This window comes from Daucus carota, chromosome 6, assembly GCF_001625215.2.
Source record: "Daucus carota subsp. sativus chromosome 6, DH1 v3.0, whole genome shotgun sequence".
NCBI classification, from domain to species: domain Eukaryota; kingdom Viridiplantae; phylum Streptophyta; class Magnoliopsida; order Apiales; family Apiaceae; genus Daucus; species Daucus carota.
In genome coordinates, this window is record NC_030386.2 from 38924578 (window position 1) to 38947840 (window position 23263).

The 23263-nt window shown below is 35.8% G+C and overlaps 2 protein-coding genes and 1 pseudogene across 3 annotated transcripts; all 3 read right to left on the reverse strand.

The window, feature by feature from the left end:
• Window positions 1-44: 44 nt before the first annotated feature.
• On the reverse strand, window positions 45-5982 carry LOC108228106 (VIN3-like protein 2). The gene is made up of 4 exons (XM_017403594.2): window positions 5462-5982; window positions 3157-3796; window positions 2106-2425; window positions 45-1010 (listed from the first exon to the last, which is right to left on the reverse strand). Exons 1-4 carry the CDS (start codon window positions 5514-5516, stop codon window positions 226-228), a joined length of 1800 nt encoding a protein of 599 aa, XP_017259083.1. The 5' UTR covers window positions 5517-5982; the 3' UTR covers window positions 45-225.
• Window positions 5983-7231: 1249 nt separating this feature from the next.
• Window positions 7232-10189, reverse strand: LOC108226963 (eukaryotic translation initiation factor 3 subunit C-like; annotated as a pseudogene).
• A 2561-nt stretch (window positions 10190-12750) lies between these two features.
• Window positions 12751-22628, reverse strand: LOC108226348 (mechanosensitive ion channel protein 3, chloroplastic). Of its 2 annotated transcripts, none has more exons than XM_064079606.1 (14): window positions 22346-22628; window positions 21389-21538; window positions 21245-21304; window positions 20408-20562; window positions 18983-19103; window positions 18787-18884; window positions 18557-18670; window positions 17204-17264; window positions 16633-16782; window positions 16343-16453; window positions 15778-15945; window positions 15568-15681; window positions 14942-14998; window positions 12751-13725 (listed from the first exon to the last, which is right to left on the reverse strand). In XM_064079606.1, exons 2-14 carry the CDS (start codon window positions 21473-21475, stop codon window positions 12952-12954), a joined length of 2070 nt encoding a protein of 689 aa, XP_063935676.1. In that variant the 5' UTR covers window positions 21476-21538; window positions 22346-22628; the 3' UTR covers window positions 12751-12951. The 2 variants fall into 2 exon arrangements, with proteins under 2 accessions (XP_063935676.1, XP_063935677.1); XM_064079607.1 differs by having other exon boundaries at window positions 22356-22495.
• Between the last annotated feature and the right edge of the window lie 635 nt (window positions 22629-23263).

Sequence of the window (23263 nt, forward strand, 5' to 3'; positions counted from 1 at the left end):
ATGGTTTCTTCGCATCAAAAACAGAAAGCCTTGGCAATGAAAGATAAGAGTAGAACTGATTTCCTAGATTAAAAATAGAAAGCCTTGGCAAAGAAACTGTTCGATACTAATGATTCTAATAACATCAATGTTTTCTGCTAAGCAACGCAACATTAACTCTAAAACAACCAATTTTAACTACAATTACCTAAAGGAAGAAGATTTGATTTGCAGGTCTTCCAAGAGTCACTTCCACATTTTAGAACAACAATGTGATACCTCTTTCTGCTGTCCGTAAATTTTCTCTGTAAAAGCATCAATAAGCTGCCCAGCCAAGCTTGAAGGGTCTTCGATTAGGGTGTCGACAAAAACACTAATCACTCTTCTCTCTTGTGCAGTGGCTTTCAAGCTGAACCAGGTCAAGAACTTTACTCTGAAGTCTTTGTCCAAGTACCCCTCTTGTTCCAACTTTCTGACAACCCTTACTGAGTGTTCGTAATCACTCTCCTGCGGTTGTTTGTTCCATCCTGGGCAACATGCTTTCTCAGATGTGAAAGGGGTTACAGGAGGATTTAGTTTAGGGCTTGTGGAAGAGTTATCCTGTGCAGGGGAGCTATGATTCTTGCTTTCATTAATGCTATTCGACGAGGGAAGCTTTTCAAGATTGCAAATCAAAGCTGTTTTAGATTCACCAGAGTTCATTGTATGTTTCCTTTCTCCTGGTTTGTTGTTGGACGAGGGGCTTCCAATTGATGTCGGTGTGACCCATTTAGCTTCCCATGGACCCAAAACTTCTGCGTCGCTAAAGAAGGATACTTTGAACATGTATTCAGTTGATGGATCGAGATTAGTGAGCTTGAATGTCTTCCCTGGCATCAGTACAATTGAAGTTGCTTCTTTTGGATATTCTGTGGCAGCAGATTTTCGATGCCATAATCTGCAACCCAAGAAATTTTTGAACAGATGTTTCTTGTAGTCTAGGACGACGACTACAGAGTTCGGATATGATTCTTGAAAATGAATCCTACAGGCTGTCAAATTAAGATGATTAAGCAACAACAAATACATACATACACACATCGGTGCAGAGGCAGAATAATATTAAATATATAAAGATGACTAAATTAGGCTTCTTCTACAAGCACAACCGATAATAATCAATTAGTACGACATTTCTCTTACCATAAAATATAACGGTGCAAATAACAGGCATACGTATAAAATAATCTCAAGCACTGTGAAGAAGTAGCTTACATCCACATTTCTCAGTTGTAATAATTTTATCAGGATCTCACTTTTAGGTTGCAAGTACGAAAGTTGACAAACCAATACCCCCACTATCCCAATGAAAACTTTAGGCTACTTAACATTTTTGTTGCACTCTCAGACTTTCCAATTAAAAATTATTTGGTCTTTAATTGTACCACCATAGCTGATAAACCTAAAAAGCACAAGGGACCTCCACTCCCAAAGCTAAGTGCATAATTTAGCAACGAGAAAAGTACACTAAAAACATAAACATACGACTAAATTACGAATTGACTTTTAATTGTATTCATTCTTCAACTACCATCCATTATCTTCCTCTTGAACATATTTATATATTCCTCGACTTGCACATGATTTTTTTTGTTAATTAGCAGTAACGATTTGGAGAGTAAGATATGTTGATCCCCTTCTGCTTGAAAGGGCAGTACTACTAGCACTCCCTTCTTACTAGTGCATAAGTGATGGTCTCGAGAGTGGCTGGGAATTTCCAAGCAAAGAGCAAACTCAGGGGTCAGGCCGTCAGGGCTAATGAAGACTTTGGGCTTGAGTGCTTTCACAACTATGAAATATACTACCCACAAATAATGTTTCTCCACCAATATTAAATAGGTTTCTTGAATGTGCATCCTCTCTCCAGCTTATCTAGGTTGTACATTTTTGAAAGCAGACTTGTATATATCCAATAAAACATGTAAAGTATGACGTTTGTAAGTAGAAAGAAGTATGATGTGGTTTATTCTCGGACAGCCAAACAGAAAATCAACATACTTCAACAGTGTAAGAGAATGTTATAATCTATTTAATCTTAGCACCTCAAGTAAAAAAAAACCAAGTCTTATTCATGCAAGGAAACTTACTTGGTGGCCCTTTTTGATCAATATGATAAAACCATTGGTCTGGTGACATTGAATCAAAGACTTCCACTGCATAAGTGCATAACTTCTGAACTTCATTGCCACAAGACAGCCTGTTGACAATATGGCGATCCATCTTTTTGGCAGCTTGCTCAAGAGCACCCACTTCATTCTCGAGTGCCTTCACACATGACTCAACAATGGTAAGCAATTCCTTATATTTCTCAGTTTCTCTAAGGATCTTGCAGCTAAGAGAGACTCGAAGACAAAGTACATCAACTCTGCGTGCCTCTTTCGCAATCAACAGTTGTTTCTTCCAGGTTCTGGTTGACATGAGGTTTAGCAAGTTAATGGGTATGGATTCTGATGCATCATTAATTACTTAACTGTGCAAAGTCCTTGGTGCTACAGAAATTCATAATTAATACACTACAGGCTACAGTATACCTCTTTCATGAACAATAAAAGATTGCTGTTATATGTTTGCAATCATTTAGCATCCATCATCCACATTCTCTATAAGCAAATATCTGTTGGTATGTCTCAACAAATGAAGTCATTTACTATTTTCATACATTTAGCATGTACTACCTCCGCCTCAAATTAGTAGTCCACATTTGATTTTTTATAGTCAAATTGATCAATCTTGCATCGGAAATTATAAATTATTATTTTATAATTTAAAAAAACTGAAAAACACATTTTGAATAAGTTTACATGTACTTTTAATTGATATAATTTACAATGTTTTTTAATCATATAATATCTGCAATTTTCGGTAAAAATTTGGTCAATTTGACTAGAAAAAAGTCAAAGTGGGCCACTAATATGACACGGGGGGAGTACTATTTACTGGTTGGGTGACCTTTCCTGATGTCCATAAGCAATATATTTCAATGTAATGGTAAAACATGCAAAGTTCCATGGTTTTCATGGTACATCTGTGCAGTGTTTGTGTCTGCAATAAAAACCCGAAACACAAAGTACTAGATTACACTTTTGGTTGGGGGAGCATACATACAACTTCTGCATGAAAAGAAACAATATATATTACCTCATCAGCCCATTAGTTTTTCCACAGGTAACACAATAGAACCCTCCATCCAACTTGGAACGACATTCATTCTTATATATGCCTGTTTGTTCATGTTTCAAAGCACATTCCAAATGACATGTCACTCCACAAGATTCCCAGCTGTCCGAAGCATCAGACTCACAGGTCAACCATAGACTCGGGTCCTTATTATCATCATACTTATGACAGATGCAGCAAGAACATCTCTTGCAAAATTTGTCTCCCTGCCCCATCGCAGCTCTGCATGCTAAATTTTCACAAAGTGAGACTTTAATTTCCGCTTCCATGTTTTCTTGTGGATCATTCTCAGATCGAACTGGTGTGTGACATAGCTGCTCTTGCGTCCTCTGCCTTTTGCATCCATTTTCAGTTGAGTTGAGGGTATATTTATCAGTCTTCCCATAATTCTTATAAATTAACTTCAGAAGGTGCTCTATCATTTGATTTTTGCTATAACCACTATACTTTCTCTCTTGACCCATCTCAGCACATATGATTTCAAGAAGCTCTCTGCGAGTCAATGAACTTAAAATCATTTGGGCATCTTCTGACCATAAGGCAATTTCATGAACAAGTTGTCTTTTCTCCCCCAAGCTCAACTGGGGATCAAATTTAAAACCTGTAATAAGAAACGTACTTGAATATCATTTCAAAGTGCAAAAGCATTTGCAAGCAAGTGAAAATTTATATATTGGTCATAGATTTAGATGTCATCACATTATCCGGATATATATTATAAAGTCATCAGATACATCACACAATATATGGTGTCTATTTGAAGTTTCTTAAAACTTTACATATTACCAAGTCAAGGAAAGTTCTATATAAGCCCAAACCAGCCAAACTGTTCACAGTTCTGCTTCAAGCATTCTTGTACATTAGAGGCCCAGGTTAGCTACACATAATCATGATTAAACACTCTTCACACATTGCACGCTAGTATTGTATAATTGCGTGTTAATTAGTTGACTCTTATTTGCAAGACAACATGAATATTTCCCTTTCATTTAAACTTCTCTTAGTTTCGCACCTATCTGCCCCCATAGAGTTTTATTGGTTTAGATTAAAGTTATCTACAGTGTGTAACTAAAGCTTACAAAAAAAAAGAGAAAAGAAATCACATACTCAGACTAAATAATGACAGTGAGAGTTATATGTTCCATAACTGATACTTGCCAGAAAAGAACAGTAAGCCTATGATAATAGCTCGGTTGGATGCAGAGTCCACAAGGCATGACCACATCCTAGGCTTAAATAAATAAATAAATAATTCCCTGATTGATACCCACAATGGCATCAGCTTACAGGTACACTACGATCCATGACATAACAACACTCCTTTCTTATTGCTGACTAAGAAGCTTCATCACCTTCAGATGATGCAGTTGCTTAAGCATTAAAACTCATCAACCAGGAGAACTCACGTTCAAACCTATTTACAGGTAACACAAAACCGAACGGATAAAGCACCAAATACTCCATAACTCGCCCAACTTGGAACGGTTTTCATGCAGCAAAATAAATGGTTTAAAGGTGCAAGCCAACTCCTTTTAAGAATGTAGACAACAACATCCAACGGAATAACTCAGCCATAAAAAAGTTTGAGCACTCTATTCCTCTCCTTTACTCACTCATAATAACCCTCACACTAATAGTCCTCCCTAACTTCCCAAATCACAAACCGAGTGTAAAGCCAGAAAAGCCATGAAGTTCTGGACCTTATATCAACTCCTTCCATACTCATATAGAAGGTAGAAAAGGCATAAAAATATAACAAAAAAGAATTATTGTTTGCAAAGTAAAAGCCTTTAATTCTATGTTAAAAGAAGGATGGAAATATTAACAGCAAAAAGCCTCCCTTTTGCCAAGTAAAACTGCAAAAGCCTTTATTTTTTTCCCTGTTAAAAGGGAAGCAAGATTTTTTTTACTGGCTCTTACAATGATTCTCACACACATGCCTCAACCAAGACTCGAACTTTGGAACCCTTGTTACCAAGAGAGTGGTAGGCTACAATGCTATATACTATATATGACCAATTTCTTAATTTTTTCGACAAGAAGCAGTCTTTAAAAGTGATGAACAAGTTTAACCAAATACTTTATGCAACCCATTTACAAAGTACTACCTGAACTCACATTATTACACAACATGTAGTCCTAAAAACAGATTGATCGTACAATACAAGTATAAACATAAACATAAACATAAATAAGCATGAAAGAACACCCATCTTGTGAAAACCAAATGAAAGACACGAGACATAGAGAATAGATCCAAAGTGACCTGAGAATGCAGATTCCATGCCGGAATACATCTTTTCTTTATAAGATTTCCACATTTGTTTAGAGAGAATTATATGAAGAGGGGTCGGGTAGTGAGAGAGATACACTTTATCAAACCAAGGGCTGATGAAGAAGACCTTATATTATGTGTGTGCGTGTGTGACGGGGAGAGAGGATGTGTGTGGGAGAGAGAAAGAGAGGGAGAAAATATGTGTGTGGGGAAGGAGAGAGAGAAGGGGAGAGAGATGGGAGGAGAGTACGAAGAGAGAGAGAGAGAGAGAGAGAGAGAGAGAGATGGAGGGAGGGAGAGGGTGTGTGTTAGAGAGGGAGAAGGGGGGGGGAGAGAGAGAGGAGGGGAGAGAGAGAGAGGAGGGGAGAGAGGGAGAGAGGGGGAGAGAGGGAGGGAGAGAGAGAGAGAGAGAGGGTGTGTGTGGGAGAAGGGGAGAGAGAGAGAGAGAGAAGGGGGGGTTAAAAAAGGGAAGAAAGAGAGTGAAATAAATATATATCCATGAATGTCAGAGTAGTAATATAAGCAGAGGAGAGGAGTATAAAATGTAAAACAATAAAGGGGGAGGAGGGTGATAAAGGGCAGGGATTCAAAGATAAAAGCGTAGTAGTAGAAGCCAACAAAAGCAGTGACGGATTTGGATAAATAGTTAAAGATGCCTCTTTCTCTCTGGGGTTCGTTGCATATTATAGGTCAAATCAATAATTTCTAATTATTTTCTGCGACAAAAAGGTAAACAAAGTAGGGTTTATTTTTCATCAGATAAATAGGTATTTATTAATCATAAATTGTATTAATAGCTCCTGCAATATTCGAATCAATTAATATAAACCTAAGCAGTTATATTCCTCACATTTTCCAGAACTTTTTTGTAGTAATTAAGTATCAATTAAATATGTTTACATTATAATTTGGTGTTAATAATCATTTAAAGTTTAAAAAGATTTCCGGAAATAATGATAATTTTCCAAGGATTTATATAATTTATTGTTTTTAGTTCCAAAAAATATGTATATACTTTATTATTTTTTGATGAGTGGTGTTGGATTGATTTCTGTGTCCAAATAATTACCGGACCGGCGGACTGTTTCAGAGGCCGACAAAAGGCATATAAAGGCCCAATTACCAACACCAAGTAACCACGAGTATGTAAAAGGCCACAAAATTTTAGGACTATAATCCTAGCCCAATATCAAAGCAGTTAAAAAGTAGATACTTTTCACAAATGGGCTCCCAACACAAATAATATCAGTATATTTTCAGAATTAAGCTATTTCCGATTATGATTTTATTATTTAAAAATATTCTTGAAAAACAAACGGAGTCTAGGTTATATTTAGAAATCGTGCTTTTAGAGTTTAGGTTAAATTTGGAATTCCGTTGAAAACTGCCTTACTCTTAGAAAAACGGAGTAGGATAAATGTTGTTACAAAAATTAGATAATTATTTGTTAATATTTGTATTATTTCTATATTCTGAAAACATAACGGTCATCAACGGTCTGATCGAACCAAATTAGCTAGCACAGTCACACATGATAAATTCTCAGTCCCAGCTGGTTAATACTAAATTATGAGCAAGATTACGTAAAATTGTTGTTACAGGAACTCCCTACGGAGTGTGTTAAGCATATAAGGAAGCAAGCCAACAAGGTGGCGCATAGCTTAGCTAGAATCCCCTGTTTGTTAAATTGTTTCATTATCTTCTCGTCTCCTCCTAACCAGTTGGTGGAGATTGTATCCAATGATTTATCTCATGAATGAAAGTTCTGTTAGCTTTCAAAAAAAAAAAAAAAATTGTTCTCAAACGAATTTAAAAATAAATACTTTCCACTCAGAAAGCCTGAACACCTCTATTGAGACTGACCATCTGGCCCCCCCTAGCAAAATTATTATGGTAACTTCTACCTGTACCTGCATATGAAGAATCTTGGTATCGAGTGTTATTATAACCTGAAGAATACCCTCCTCGCGTCTGACCACCACTGTATCCAGATCGAGTACCAATACTGCCTTGCCTTCCCTGTGAGAAAGGCATATTGTCTTGCCACCTTCCTCCAGCATAATATTGACCATCCCTCCGCCTGTTAGAAAACAGGTCCAGTCCAACTCCACCTATCTTTGTCTCCAGTGCTCTCTCATTGCTTTCTGCAAGGACTGACAGCTTCTCTGATAAATGGAATGCCAAAGCCTGCAGCCTAGTGTGCTCAACCTCATGAAATACTGTGCACTGTGAATGTTGATACAAACTTGCATGGAGCTCCTCGGTGATTATCATTTTGCTAATAATAATGTGAGTTTGTGCATCTGTTAGATCAAACATCTTAGCAAGCTGGTCCAAGCTCAAAGAATGATATGACCGCGAGTAAGTGAAAAGGGAGGTCCTCAAGGCTTCTTCCATTATTTTGGCCTTCAGCATCTCAGGAACATTATCTCAGTCTTTTAAGTAGCCTCCAGACATCAAGGGACTTGATAACATCAAAGGCCTTCTTAAAATCACCTTTGCTCAAAGCTCTTGTAGCAGCCAGTACATGGTCCCTGACATTTTCAGGGGGACCGTTGAATGTTTGTCTCTCGCTGGTTTCCAGCAACCGTCGAAGCGTCTTGCTGATGTTTTGCATTAACAGTGTTTGCTGCTATGTTGGATACCTCTAGTAATATCGCACGTAAGTTCTAGATTTATGTGCATGTGGTAAGGCATCTGACGCCTCCTCTCAATTCGTTCCTGAATGAAATTCATATGCAAAAAGTAATAAAGATTAGCAAGAAGTCCCAGTGGAAAGTTGATTTTGAGCCTATACTACAAAAATATACTGCCTTCTATAAAGGAACTACAATTTTATACAAGTAGGAGGTCATGAATGGAAAGTAATAAATTTATATAGTCTCACCATTATACACATGAATAAATCATCACTTAACACATCTGTTGGGGGATACAACAAAAATGTTTAATATAAGAATTATAAGGCATATCTCTTTGTCATGGCTGACAGCGAACTATCATGTCACGCTTGCACAGGCTTGGATGTAATGGCAGGTTTCACAAGCATACCTTAAAGGTGGTACTTCACAAAAATTAATGGCGAAAGAAGTCAACAACACAGTAATACGATGCTCGAGGTTTAAGACGCAGGTGCAATACAAAAAATAACATTGATGTCTTTGATCCCGTATCTATTAATTAAATTAAGGAACATACTCAGACTTCAGAAACTCAATTCAGTACAGTACTTCAAGTTTGTACAAGTTATGCAGCTACTTCATAACAGACAAATTGAACTCATACTATAAACCACATTAAACTCATACTAGCTGTAAGATATAAAACATTATTGAACTCAATCTATATTTATCTCACGAAAAATTTAACATGAGATAAAACATTTAGCAGACTGAGAAACACTGGTGCTGTTTTAGGATTAGACATCCTGGTGTGTGCGCCGGGGGTGGGGGATTTGCTTTTAAGGGATTTCTGCTCTAAAAATTTGAAGAACTTGACCAGTATCCCACCTGTCCAGTTAAGGCTAATATTGACAAATTCCCTAAATTTTGTTAGAATAATTTTAAGTTTTAAACCGTCAGAATGTCAAGTGATATAATATAGCCACCAACTTCAATAATATTATGGTGCATACCATTAAACTGCAATTTTTACTCGAAATTAGAACATAGATAATCGAGTAGTCAAGTCCAACCAAAAAGAAAAAGAACAGATATACCTGTTCTGGAGTCTTATCATGATAACGACACTGGGAGATACCCTGCGCCAGCAACTCTCTCACCTTTCCACCTGAATATAGCTCAGAGAGACAACCATGCCCTTCCAAAATAAGCCCGCCAAGCTGTGCCATTGCTCTGTTGAAAAGTATTTGGGTTGAAATATTCATGTGATGTATACTATCCTGCAAGTGGCTCATCAGCAGCAAGTCACGGACAGTTGAAAACTCATCCATTATAGAATGATGGTATATGTCACAAAGCATTGCTCGTGCCTTTGTTCGCTCATCTCCCTACTTGTATATGGCAGAAACTAGGATATCCAATAGCGTCCTGCCATTCTCTGGAAAGGTGGGTTTTCCTGAAACAAGTTTCTGAATTATAATAAAATCAGGCGGACCCTTACTTCCCTCAACTAACTTGAAGCCCCCGCTTGATTCTGTCACTCCGCCCTCTCCATCTCCAGTTTGCTCGGCCAATTTTCTCATGGCGTCATATACTTCCTGTGGTTTATAATATATGAGTTCAACTCTCCTTAAGGCTACTTCGGCTGCAGCCTTATTATCTCCTACCCTTTCCAAATATTCCTGTACATTCTGAGCAAGAACAAGAAAGACAGGCTCGTCCCTTCCTCTCAACATAATCACGAGTATGAGGATCAATGATCTGCAGGCTCTTAAAGAACTCGACACCTATCTTTTCAAGGAACGCAGCCAAGTTTCCCCAAATCCGGATTGTCCCCTTGAAGTCTGGTCCTTTCTGCGTTTCATTCTCATCAGGCTCTACTGTGTCATCAACAAGAATATTTGGATATTGAGCAAGAATGTCAAGTACAACAAGCATATTTTGCACACACTTCTTCCAGACATTGATTGGCATATGCCCACTTAGACTTGGATTAACATCAAACTGTGCAGACTGCAGAGATAACACGCTTATCATCCTCAAAATCATCATGGTCAGTTGCATTTCCCTGAAGATACTTACTACCACCCACTGTGGTTTAAATATCTTCCACTTCCGAATTATCATCATCCACCTCAACTTCACTCCCCTCATCCTCCGTAGTACTGCCCCCTATTAACAGAACATACCACCAAAATCATATTATTATTACTATTCCAACCATTTTAACACACACACACACACACATATATATTACACAGATACACAACATAATTATAAAAACACAACACATACATATACATAAAGGTACAATTTATTTGAATAATTACACAAATACACAACATAAACTTAAAATCACAAATAAAGAATGTAAGCGAAAACCGAAAGCTGTACGGACCTGATCTCAAAACTTAGAGCAAGTCCAAGAGATGCCCTAAGTTATAATTTAGGGTAATTGATGAAAAAACTCGATCCAACAATGTCTTAGTAATGCCCTATACCACTAGAACAACCTCCCCAAGCCCTATTTTTGGGACATATCTCTCCTTGCCCTATTCTATATTTTATTATAAATTCTCATCAACACTCTCTTTCTCACTCTACTTTTATATTATACTTTTATATTATGCTTTAATGATGAAAGAGAGTCTTTAATAATAAAATATTAGACATATTGTGAGAATAAGGTACATTGTTGGAGTTCAAATTGCTAAAGTATGTCCTAAATTCCTAGGATATGATATTTTATATTATATTTGGGGCTTGAACTAAAACACTGTTGGACTCGCTATTAGACATATTGCTGTTGTATAAAACCAGGTCTCGAGAATCAAATATCGCAAATAAACTGCACAAAACAAAAAATAACAGTCAAATAATCAAATAGTTCTATCATACTCCCTCCGTCCCACCCAATTCTTTACATTGGGTTTGGGACCCATTGATTTTTAATATATAAAAGAGAGTTAGTGGAGTAAAAGTAGTGTGAAAAGGAAGGAAAAATGGAAAAATGGTGGGACCCATTAACTATTTTAGGAAAGTTTTGTGATGTAAAGAAATGGGTGGGACGGCCAAATAAGGAAACGGTAAAGAATCTGGTGGGACGGAGGGAGTACAATACATCCAGCCACAAACTTCTCCTTCATTATCATCAAACTTGTGGGTGTGAGGGAGGGAGGGAGAGAGGGAGGAAGAGAGGCGGGGGAGGGGAGGAGGGTGGCGAGAGAGGGAGAGTGCGAGAGAGAGAGAGAGGCGGGGGAGGGGAGGAGGGGGCGAGAGAGGGAGAGTGAGAGAGAGAGAGAGAGAGAGAGGCGGGAGAGGGGAGGGGAGAGAGAGAGAGAGAGAGAGAGGGAGGAGGAGGAGGGAGAGTGAGATGGACTAACCTTTGCAAATCAAAGAGATGGGCGAGAGAGATCAGGGTTTAAGGCAGCTGATAAAATTTATATGTGAAAAGAGTGGCAGTACCCAGGGGCAACGGGACAAAACTCGGAGAACAGACACAACTAGGGATGTGCGGTTCGGTGCGGTTTGCACCTAAAACCGGAACCGAAACCATAAAGGTGCGGTTTCTAAAATTTAAAACCGAAACCAAACTTAATATCATTGGTGCGGTTCGGTTTATAATATAAGCGGTTTCGGTTTTATATGGTGCGGTTCGGTTTGATAACCGTGAAGAGTGAGGGATTATATCTAGCCTCATCCTCTATGGCAAGTGAAATTTCGAATCTACTCCATGTTGTCATCTTTGTGATTACGCTCATTATCGGGTATAATAATTGTTTAACCATTTATTTTGAACAAGTGTATTGTTATTCATAAGATTTCAGAATGAATTAATGATCAGGTATATGAATCTGGCCTCATTTCTGGCATATGAATAGACTGGAGAAAATAAAAATTCGATGTTTGAGAAGCATTGCCAAGATAGTGTGGACAGTATTGTGTGTTGCTAGAGCTATTGCAAGAGCATTGCTCAAACCGAAAGGAATACAAATACTTTTAACACAGAACTACCACCAAACAAATGGTTTTAGGCTCTGCAATTTACTTCTGGACAAACTTAATCAATCTATCTACCTAAATTAACTCGTACATAGCATATTTAGTCTAACTAAAGTCACTGGGCAATGTACAACAATTAAATACATAATTATATATTTCTAACAGACATAGTTTATATATTATAATTAAACATATAAAATAAATAAATTAATATAAATATTATTGCGGTTCGGTTTGTATTCGGTTTTAAAATGTTTGAAAACCAAAACCAAAACCAAAGTAGCGGTGCGGTTTTTATTCGGTTCGGTTTTCATTCGGTGCGGTTTTATTTGGTGCGGTTTTTGCGGTTTTTGGTTCGGTTTCGGTTTTCGGTTCGGTTTTTGCTCATCCCTAGACACAACCGCCTAAAAAAATTACAAATATTTTTATGTTGTTCGTTATTTTCTTTTAAAATTTGATCATCAATAATATTATAATAATATAATTTATTGAAAAAATAATGAACTTATAAATCTTATTTATTTCTTCTGAGATTATATTCCTTTAATTCACAAAAAATTACAGATGGTAATTACTATTTTGTATTAATGACTTTTCTTTTTGATAGTTAGAAACTCATCTTGGTCTCACAATACAGGTATTTACATGCACAAAATATCTGTAATCATAATTTTTTCCCCCATTATTTGCCAAATCTTTTGCACAAGGCATATTATTTGGTAATATATATTGTTTACACGTGGGAGGAACTGTAAGAAAACCTATATACTGCATATGCCACTGCTAAAAATCAGTTTCAGGCATGTCGTGTGACAGGAAGATCACCACTCTGCGCTTCCGGATATTGATTGTGTTCTGTCAATCTTTCTCCAGCTGATCTGTGGTGCGCGAAGGCGTCGGATCATCTTTGTTTCCTTTGCTCAGGGTTGTAGTGCCATTCCCTTTGCGTCGTGTAGCCAGCTCACTCGGTTCCTCGGTTATAGAAGAGTGAGAAATATCTTCATCGTCAATTGGGAGTGTCCTTTTTGAGCCATCCAAAGCGACACCGAGTAGTATGTTGTCTTCTAATACAGAAACAGACCTCTCGACATCTGGCTTTAGGGGTTTTGCAGGAGAATTCTGTCTCCCTGGTTCTTGAGAAACACTAGAAGTGTTTACAGAAGATGATTCACCTGATGATACATGGTCTCCTGAAGTACTACTCAATACATCACCAGGATATTTGATACTTTTCTTGGAATTATCCGACAGGGATTCCACAGGTGTAGCAGTTAAGATCTCACTATTTGATGGTGCTACTTCGTTAACCTTTATGTGCGGGTTGGAAGAAGAGGGAGATGCTGATGCATCCTTAACATCTGTTTCCAAATTATTTAGACCTGATCCGTCCTTGATGTCTAGGTTCGAGTCTGACTGAGCTGAAACCTTACTTTTCTCATCACTGTTGATTTTAGAAGGCTCAATTAGCAGGAATGGGGGGTTTGCAGCAGCTCTGGGACGTGTGTACAAGTCAGAAAATGGTGAACGTTCTGCTTCAGCCTCACCATATGTTTTCAGCACTGTACGAATAGGCGTAGCAAGGCGGGCATGATGATGACTGATAACTCTAAGGAGATCTAGCAATATAGCTTCCTACAGATGAAAGGCAAATTAACAAAGTCATCTCCACAAGAAACAACACATCATCACAGTGTAACTAAATGCTGAACATATAGCTTATACATTACCAAGAAACTGCTAAAAGAAACTAAACAACAAACCAGAAATTGAAAATATTATTAGAACAAGGCACTGCATCACATCTCGGTAAGAATACAAAATGATTTGAGGAATGGTCTTCCTTATATAACAAATTACTAGTACTGGCTTACAAAGCACGTGTTAATTTTAAATGGTTTACTTTGATTATTATATTTTTAATAATTTTAAATTAGAATATAATATCATTGTCATGATTTATAAATATATTTATTTATATCTTTAAAATTAGAGTTGGTTGCAAAACGCATCTCTTTGGTTTAGACCAATTACACTTTATTACCTAAACTTTAGATAGTTGCACAATGCGCCCCTTAACATCTTTTGTCGCCATATTTTGAATTCTTTTGGCCAATTTTTGTCTATTTTGATCTATCACTATGTAAATTTAAAAAAATTGAAATAGACTTAAGAATTAACTAAAATGACATGTTTAAAACATTTTAATTTAACACCGTGATAGGTCAAAATAAGAGGTCAAAATACACGAAAATGGGCCAAAAGGGTTCAACATGTTGCACTTAATATATGCTATGGGATGCACTGTGCAATTATCTAAAAATTTAGGTAATAAAATGCAGTTTGGTCAAACCAAAGGGATGCGTTTTGCAATTAAGATCGTAAAAGTTAAAATTTGTTGTTGGTGGGGATCGAACCTTAATCATTTGTATGAATTTCTTTTAGTATTATATCTATCAGTTTATAGTTGGAAATTTTAACAGATGTGATTAGGAGGGGTAACCAAAGATGAGAGTACCATACTAAATCACAAATTATACCCATTTTAGGTTATTATAGTTTACTAGTTTAGTATAGATTAAGTAGTATCATTATTGTATGAAGCAGGGTTCCGAAGTATTCGTACATCAAGGAAGTTGCGAGAGCGTTTAGGTTAATGCAACACATCTGATAAACTTCCTTGCCAGGTTTTTCCTTGTCAGGTTTTGGAGCATGAATAAGAAATTAATTTAGATTTCATTACATGCATACAGGATGTTCTCATTCACAAATTGTGTAACACGAAGCTGCAAATGTATGGAAGAACTAGAAAATTAGTTCAGCTACATTCAACTATCACAAGAAATCTTACCTTGACACACATGTACTCTTCAAAGCGTGAGGTTTTTACAAAGCAAGACACCATAATCTGTGAAGTAAGATGGACAACAATAGAATATATTAACACTTGTGACAACTTCTATCATTTACAGTAATTAACAGAGTATAGGAACTACATATATATCTGTCCTCGGTACTTTTTTTATGATAGATGCAAAGAACAAAGTTCACAAATTGACAAGTATAATCTAAGAAGCTGTCAAATTTTTAGAAGAAATATCTAGGACAAAGTGGAGATCAGTAACATGAAGAATTAGGTATACTTGCTAATAATCAGTCACACACTAATGCAGATACCAATATTAGCTATGGCCCAATACACAAGTCTAATTTAAATGTTGTTGAATCTGACAACAATTCTATCAGCTATAAGTAAATAGATAACTACAACAATGAAACGGTTCTGCATTGCAGTCATTTAGGGCACTAATTCTTCATAGTTTTTCAGGAGGTTAAAACTCATAGATTGCATGATGTTAAAAATCAAAGCTGTCAAGTAGTGGTCCGAGAACTTATTTCACTAAGCACACTCACTTGTCTGCTTATATAAGCAACGGGTCAAAAGGCTTGCAGAAAAAGATGATGCGAGAGGCTTACTCGAAGGGCTTGATTTTCTGGATCAATATTGTCTAAAAATATTCGTCGATGCAATTTTTGCTGCTCTACTTGTGGATTTTTAGCCAAAACCTTGCGCATATCTGCTACTATGTTCTGCTCACAGAATTAAGATTTCAGACATAACAGAAATTACAGATATTACAACTAAGAATATTCTAGTCAACAGGAAAGTAATCTTATATTACGCACATTTATCTTGTTGACATCCAGGTGACTAATAGCGAGGTGAGTTTTGACGCGCCAATGAGTTTTTTGAGTAAGATTCCTCACGACATTCACAGTGAATTTATGGTTTGGAATGTGAACTGCTTCCCGATCATCAGCTCTTATAATTGTTGGCGACCACCAGCCTATATGCTGAAACAATAAAAAAAAAGTAGAAATAAGATAAATACGGACATATGAATATCAGTTTGGAGCTAGAGCACAACTGTACAGTAAATTTATCTTTTACTCTTTTTTTTATATTTTTTGATGCATACATATGTAAAATGAAAATTTGATAATTTAAGATTAGAGTTGGGCATAATTATATTTACAGAAACTTATCTTATTAGTTCTACTCCTCAATTGCCACAAATATCATAACTATTCCTTTATTATGAACATCAGGAAACTAAAAAAAATTATGAGAAGACGGGCATGTTTCCCTCTATCCATCTTCTGTAACCGTTTAATATGGCTTCATATAGGATCAGAGGAACAGTGATCATAGATGGCTTTAACACAAGGCATAAGGATAGCGATTACAAACCTCAACTGTACCAGAAACTTCGTAGCCCCCAATTTTTGTCTGAATCCATTCATTTAGTACAAATGGTCTTGATGCATGGATCATTACACTTGAAAGAAAATTTGTAAAGATCTGAAAGATCCGAAGGAAGATATAAATGTGGTAAACTGATTGCTTAAATGGGAGGGAGTTGTACATATATATATTCATGTGATTATCCAGACTCTAGCATATGTGCTATTGCCATCCACAAACTTGTAGAATGAACAATTTTGAAGAAGCAAAAGTGCAAACATAAAGGTGGCCAGTACCTCACGTCCAGCAAGAGTGATCAACACAGTGCCAAGCCCCCCGGCAGTGAGCCATTTTTGTGTAGAGAACCCGAGCAACTCCATAAACAATGAAACGCCAGCAACCCATACAGCAGTATAAACAGCTTTTCCAGCAAATTCAAAACCCATCTGAAAAGAAAGAATATATTTCAGTAATACAATCTATTTGGCATCCATGCAGCAATTGTTCATTTGCAGATTAATCTACTATACTTGTGAACATAAGCAGGAGTTCAATGATAAGATTGTAAAAAGAAGTTTAAAAACAGAAGAAACCAAAACTAAATAATTTAAATTCTATCTTGGAGAAAGGAGGAAATAAAATTTCTCTTTGACATTCGAGCCAGATTTCTGCATCAGAGGTTGACCTATTCCATTAGTGTTAACTAGAGGTAAGAATAGACTAGCTAAACAGGTACAATATATTTGATTAAAGCTCTTTCTGTGTTAAAACAGAATGCACACATTCCACATCTAACACCTCAATGCAAGAGCTTTAAGATAATAATGATGCATAATAGTGACATAAAGTTATATAAGAATGACATACATCTCTTTCATCACTAAAATCTTTTGTCTCCGTGAAAAACTTCTGTGTTTGTTGAATCAAGCTGCCAAAACAAACAATATGCATTACAAACCTTTACCCAATGTATCATATACAAAATGCATGATTGGATCAACCTCCTGCCCTTTCAAACAATAGTACATTATTAACCTCAGCAAAAAAACTAAGAATTTAGAAAATAAATCACGAGACTTATATGAAGGAAAGAAATTGTAATGATTATTGTGAACATTAAGCAAAAATATTATCCAAATTTAACCAGATGTGTCACTAACTCCCCAATAAACAGGTTATATTGTTGAAACTATAATGGATTTTAACTTATAACCCAGACAATAATTGTTTAATGTGGGCTGCAATTATCCCCCAAATCTTAATTGGTATTTTCTAAAAGCTGTTACATTCCAAATTGTCACGCATATATTTTCTATGAAGACTAAAACATTTGCCATTTACTTATTAAGTAAAAATTTGATCTATATAGTACCTGCGAAATGTCATACTCTATATCTCTCTCCAAAACTTTTTGATTATCCGTTACATGTTGTGACTTTGTATATCATATAAGAGTTGGAGCATTTTTCAACCAAGTGCTTCTGAAGATTCTAAAAGATGATGAATTGCAAAACTTCTGCAGTATTTTGAGAAGATAAAAGGCAATGCTTTGTCACCCTCACAAGTCATAGGGCACTGAATAAGGTTTTTGGTTACTGAAACCGAATTTGAAACCCCGGGGATTAGCCAAAATTCCTTAGAGCATTAACTTCCTTGCTTCGTCCAAGAGAAACATACTTGCTTAACTAATTTTGGCTAACATAAAAGGCAAAAGCCATAGGGCAGGATACTTGAAACTTAAAAGACATTTCTACTGTGGGAATTGTTTTTTTTATATATATGAGACAAAGAAAGGAAGTTATAGAGAGAGTTGTCCTGCAATATATAGAAGAGAAACTGAAATAGCGGACACACTTCCAATAAAATGTGTTAAAATTGACATAAAGTAACCTGTCAAGTGGCCCCAGAGTTTTTTCAACCCATAGGAGCTCACGTACCCAAAAACAATTTGGTCTTCCTGAATTTGGCCTAACTTTGTTTATACATGGAGAGGAATAAGTTTATGAACATTCCCCAACAATGGACTATATATATAACCCCGTGATGTGGTTTTCTATTCCTCATACATATCTTTGTGAATTAAAGATACCACTGGGGCGCGCATGCGCATATTGTATTAGGAAAGGGTCCCCTCAACTTTACTTGCTCCCAAAAAATAAAAAAGCACAGCAATATTTCACAACTAAATGGATGGACCATATGAAATATATCTTGTCTTACCTTGAAAAACAATAGGCGAAAGCCAGCACAGCAGATAATGATTGTACAAAATTTAGAAGTCTTTGCTTGACGGCCTGGCTTGCTACTGAAGGTAGAATGACAGGATCCAATACTCTGAGAATTCCGAGAAGTTAGTCTAGAATGGTCAATGTCTAGCACTCTGTCTGTATGTCTAGTACAGTAGAACTGCAGAAGCTAGCACCATATATGACTATGACTATGGTACTAACCTGCAAATGAGTGCTGCACCAGACCATAGAAGCAAAGGTCGAACATACGAAGTCAAAACATAGTGTGCGCTACTATTTTTCCAAGTAATATCTTTTTTCTGCATCAGATTATCAACGTGAGTTTCAACACTTATAGGGGGTGGTATTTTTTTCAAAAGAACAACAAATCCAATTTGAATGAAAGATGAATGCATACCTGGAAAAGAACTAGGCATAATCTAACCAGTGGAACAAGTCCCCATGCAGCAAAAGCAAGAACACCAATTGCTGGTATTAACTGAAGCACAAGAGACCCTTGAGGAAAAGCATTGCATGACCTGAAATTATTTTTATATAAAAGTTTATAAGATACCGAATAATAATATCAAGTATTCTGCAACGGGGGAGAAAAATGGGTATCTTGTCATCACTTTCATATATCGCAGTCAGCCATAAACACATGCACCTTTCTAGGTACAGTGCTGAATAAAGCTTCATCATGAGGTTTTCAAGTCAATTCACCACATCCCAATTTACTATATACATTACGAAATTGAGGTTGAAAACGATTACAAATTTCTTTAAAAAGGTAAGAATGGTTTACATTACTTAATTGGAATTACTAGATTATCCGAAAACAATATATTCTGTAACTACTACAACTACGAGAAATATAGTTGCTAAATGGTATGTTCATTATTAACGGGAATCGGAACCTAATACCCATACATTGTGTTTGGATTAGTAAAATTTTTGCTTGGAATGGGAACCTCATTCCCTCTTGAAGGGTAAATGAATACCTCCACACCCCTTGGGTTACCATTTCCCGTACCCTCCATTCCCATACCCCCCATTCCCATTCCCCATTCCCCATTCCCATTCCCACCAATCATCCAAACACCCCCTAGATTATCCGAAAACAATATATTCTGTAACTACTACAACTACGAGAAATATAGTTGCTAGATGGTATGTTCATTATTTATAACAAATATAACTTATTAACTCTAAACAAAAAGCATTTATAACTATGATATCTAATAGCACAGGACAAATGGAATAGGCAGACCACACAACTAAGTCGTTATCAAATTATGAATCACAGATTCTATGAGGCCTCATAAAGTACTAAGTAATCATGATTCATGATACAGGATTATACACACACATATATATTTAAAACAAAATTGATTTTTGTAAATCAGAAGTAGTAAATCTATCAGAGCAATTATAAGATCTGGCAACTCAAATTTGATCACATTCATCCACATCCTTCTGAGCACTACTCACATTAGTAGTGCTAGGCATGCATAAATATATTTCCAATCCTCATTATCACTAAACACAGTCTCTATTTCAAGTCTTCACTGTTTGATTCATCTATCAAAACCCAAGACACAGAACCACCAAAACAATATAACCAACTGATAGCAGCCTCGTTATGGGCCTTTCTTAATGAATTGTGTGCCAAAAATATCCTCATTGACATCCACTGATTCAATACATACTCATTTTTAAAATCTTTGCACCTCGACTCCTCGAGAATATCTTAGAACAAATACTCAAATTGTAAGGCTATAAGCATTTTAGTCAAAAAAAAAAAAAAAGATATCAGAGCTGCTTGAACTCGTGATATTGTTACCTTGTCAGCTCGGCAATTGTTTTCACAAGAGGAATTTCATGTCCTTTAGATGGTGTAAGAGTGGACCGGCAAAAGAAGACATTATATCTAGAAAGTACAGGACTTTGATGTCGTTGAACAGAGTTCACTAGATGAATACTCCAAGCATCTTGTAACTGCATATATTAACAAAAAAAATTGCCATAAACAAAACTTAAAACAATATAATTACAATTTTCCACACAGACAAGCACATACTGCACGTTATTGTTTTTTTGGTTAATATCAACAAAATGATTAAATAGGCTGCAATAACAAAGATATCCTTGATAGGTTTATCAGGAATAAGACAACAACAAAAAAAAGACTGTTTTAATGGAAATTTGTGGTTGATTCTCTAGTCTCTAATAAGTGCAGGAATGTAAGTTGTGTACATCCATATGACCATAGGTAAAAAGACTCTGGATAAATTGAAAAAAAGCAGAGTATGGTGTTTTTCATCATTTTTATTTTTTTATGGTTACTAAATCAAACATAAGGCCAGTTTCAACTCACTTTTCCACTACATGATATTTATATAACATCTAAAATTTATTCCATAGTGAGTATGGTGTTTTTCATCATTTTTTATGGTTACTAAATCAAACAGAAGGCCAGTTTCAACTCAGTTTTCCACAACATGATATTTATATAACATCTAAAATTTATTCCATAGTTGGTTCTACAGAGCCATTTTCTCAGAATTGGTACACATGCATTCGAGAAACAAAAAACATCTATATAAACATTTCTCCATGAATATTGTCAGGGAAAAGGGGATACGCCATATATATAAAAGTAAAATCTACAATTGCATACCGAAGCATGGGAGGAAAGAGTGATGCTGAATAAATGGAAAGGATCCTTCTTAATTGCTCCCTACAGAACCCAGGCAGAACTGATAACCAAAAAATAATAAAGAGGAGCAACACCGATACACTTGAATAATCTCGACCTACTCACCTTGTACTGGCTTTTATGTCGTCGTCCATTATAGGTACAACGAGCATTTACTTCCCGCAACAGTAGTAGGGAAGTGGATGCTGCCATTATCACAAAAGGCGCAAAGTGAAAGTATGCACATCCACATGTAGTTTATGCTTCTAATTGTAACTACAAAACAAGTAACACAGAGTATCAAAACTAAACCTACTGCTAATCAGAAAACAACACCGAGAGCAAGCAGTTCAACAAGTCTTGCGTGAATATCAACAAAATTAACCTAAATCGAAAACCATTAACATGTAACTAATCATATAATCATACAATTCACTTAAACACACACTTTAGTGACAAAGTAAAGTTATGCATCAAAGTCTAAAGATCTATACCATTAAAACCGAAATAATCATACAATACACTTAACCACACATGCTTAACTACGAAGTTAAATTACACATTTAAATTCTATACTAATAAAGCCGAACATGGGATAATCATCGATCTAGAGTTCTAGACTATGGGAAACACGGAGTACCAAAATTAAACATAATTAGCAATGATAATAGATCAACATTGAAAACAAGCAGTTCAACAAGTATCGCGTAAATATCAACAAAATTAAGCTAAATCAAAATCATTAACATCTAATTCAACCATATTATCATACAACACACTTAAACGCACATGCTTTAACTACGAAATTAAGTTACGCATTCAATATCTATACTATTAAAGCCGAACACGAGATAATACGTCGATCTAAACTACGAGCAACACAGAATATCGAAATTAAACATGCTGCTAAACTTAATTAGCAATGACAATATATCAACATTAAGAGCGAGCAGTTCAACAAGTCCTGCGAGAATATCCACATAATTAAGCTAAGAATGAAAATCATTAACATGTAATTAATTATATTATGATTATCCTGCAATAGTCTATTATCAACTCCAGATACAAAATTTAAGTACATACGGAAATATACTATATTATTAAAGCCGAATCACGATAATTTGGTGTTCGAGAGGAGCTGAGGCGAGAAGTGGTGGGAGGAATTAGATGTGATGAGATTGTGGAAAGTCTAGAAATGATTGCGCAAGGGATTAACACTAATGTAGCGTGTTGAAATTGAATTGGAATAGAGGTTTTGGAAAGTATAGAGGAGCTTGGGATTGGAAGTTTGGGAACACGTGATTTTATCATCTAATTTAAGGTCCTCGTGGAATTGACGTTCCCGAGTCTCCTCGATTTTGGATTTGAAATTCACATTCCATTCCCTGTATTCTATCCACAAGTTTGCCATTCCATTGTTTAACACGTGTATGATACTCGGTTTCTTGGTTGTGTCCGGATTTTTGTCTCAGTTTCAAAATAAAAATTATTCCCTCCCTCTTGTTTTACGTTGGGATACCTAGACTCGGCAGGTATTCTGATACACTCATTCAAAAATATAATTTGATAAATTATTTTAATTTTTTTAAATAAATATTTTATTTAAATGTTTGAAAACAAAAATAATTTAAAAAAAATATGAAACTATATTTTAATACGTCTTAAAATACGTGTCAAATAATGTAAAAAAATATAATTAAATGAGAGGCACCGTAAGAATATACTAATAGGATAATAGCATAGATTTTAATTCATAATAATAAATTTGATCTTATGTGAAATGTAACATATTAAGATAAATTATTATAAAATTTGAGATAGAATTTTCAGGATATAAGAAGGAAGAATGAACTATCCTTCAAATTTAGATGGATTACAAATATATTTCCAAATATCACGATACTGTCAAATCCACACAAATATATAATATTATATATTTTAAATAAATTATATTAAATACTACCAAACTGGATGTAATTTCAAAAATTGATTAATTATCAT

Bases quoted from the DNA above. Each gene is read 5' to 3' on its own strand.
- LOC108228106 (XM_017403594.2), bottom strand. From the start codon at position 5,516: ATGTGGAAATCTTATAAAGAAAAGATGTATTCCGGCATGGAATCTGCA. The intron at 3,797-5,461 runs GTCACTTTGGAT...TTCTTATTACAG, and splicing joins CATGGAATCTGCATTCTCAG to GTTTTAAATTTGATCCCCAG. The intron at 2,426-3,156 runs GTAATATATATT...CATGTCAACCAG, and splicing joins AAAACTAATGGGCTGATGAG to AACCTGGAAGAAACAACTGT.
- LOC108226348 (XM_064079606.1), bottom strand. From the start codon at position 21,475: ATGGCAGCATCCACTTCCCTACTACTGTTGCGGGAAGTAAATGCTCGT. The intron at 21,305-21,388 runs GTGAGTAGGTCG...TGGGTTCTGTAG, and splicing joins GACATAAAAGCCAGTACAAG to GGAGCAATTAAGAAGGATCC. The intron at 15,946-16,342 runs GTTTGTAATCGC...TTATTGTTTCAG, and splicing joins AAGTTTCTGGTACAGTTGAG to CATATAGGCTGGTGGTCGCC.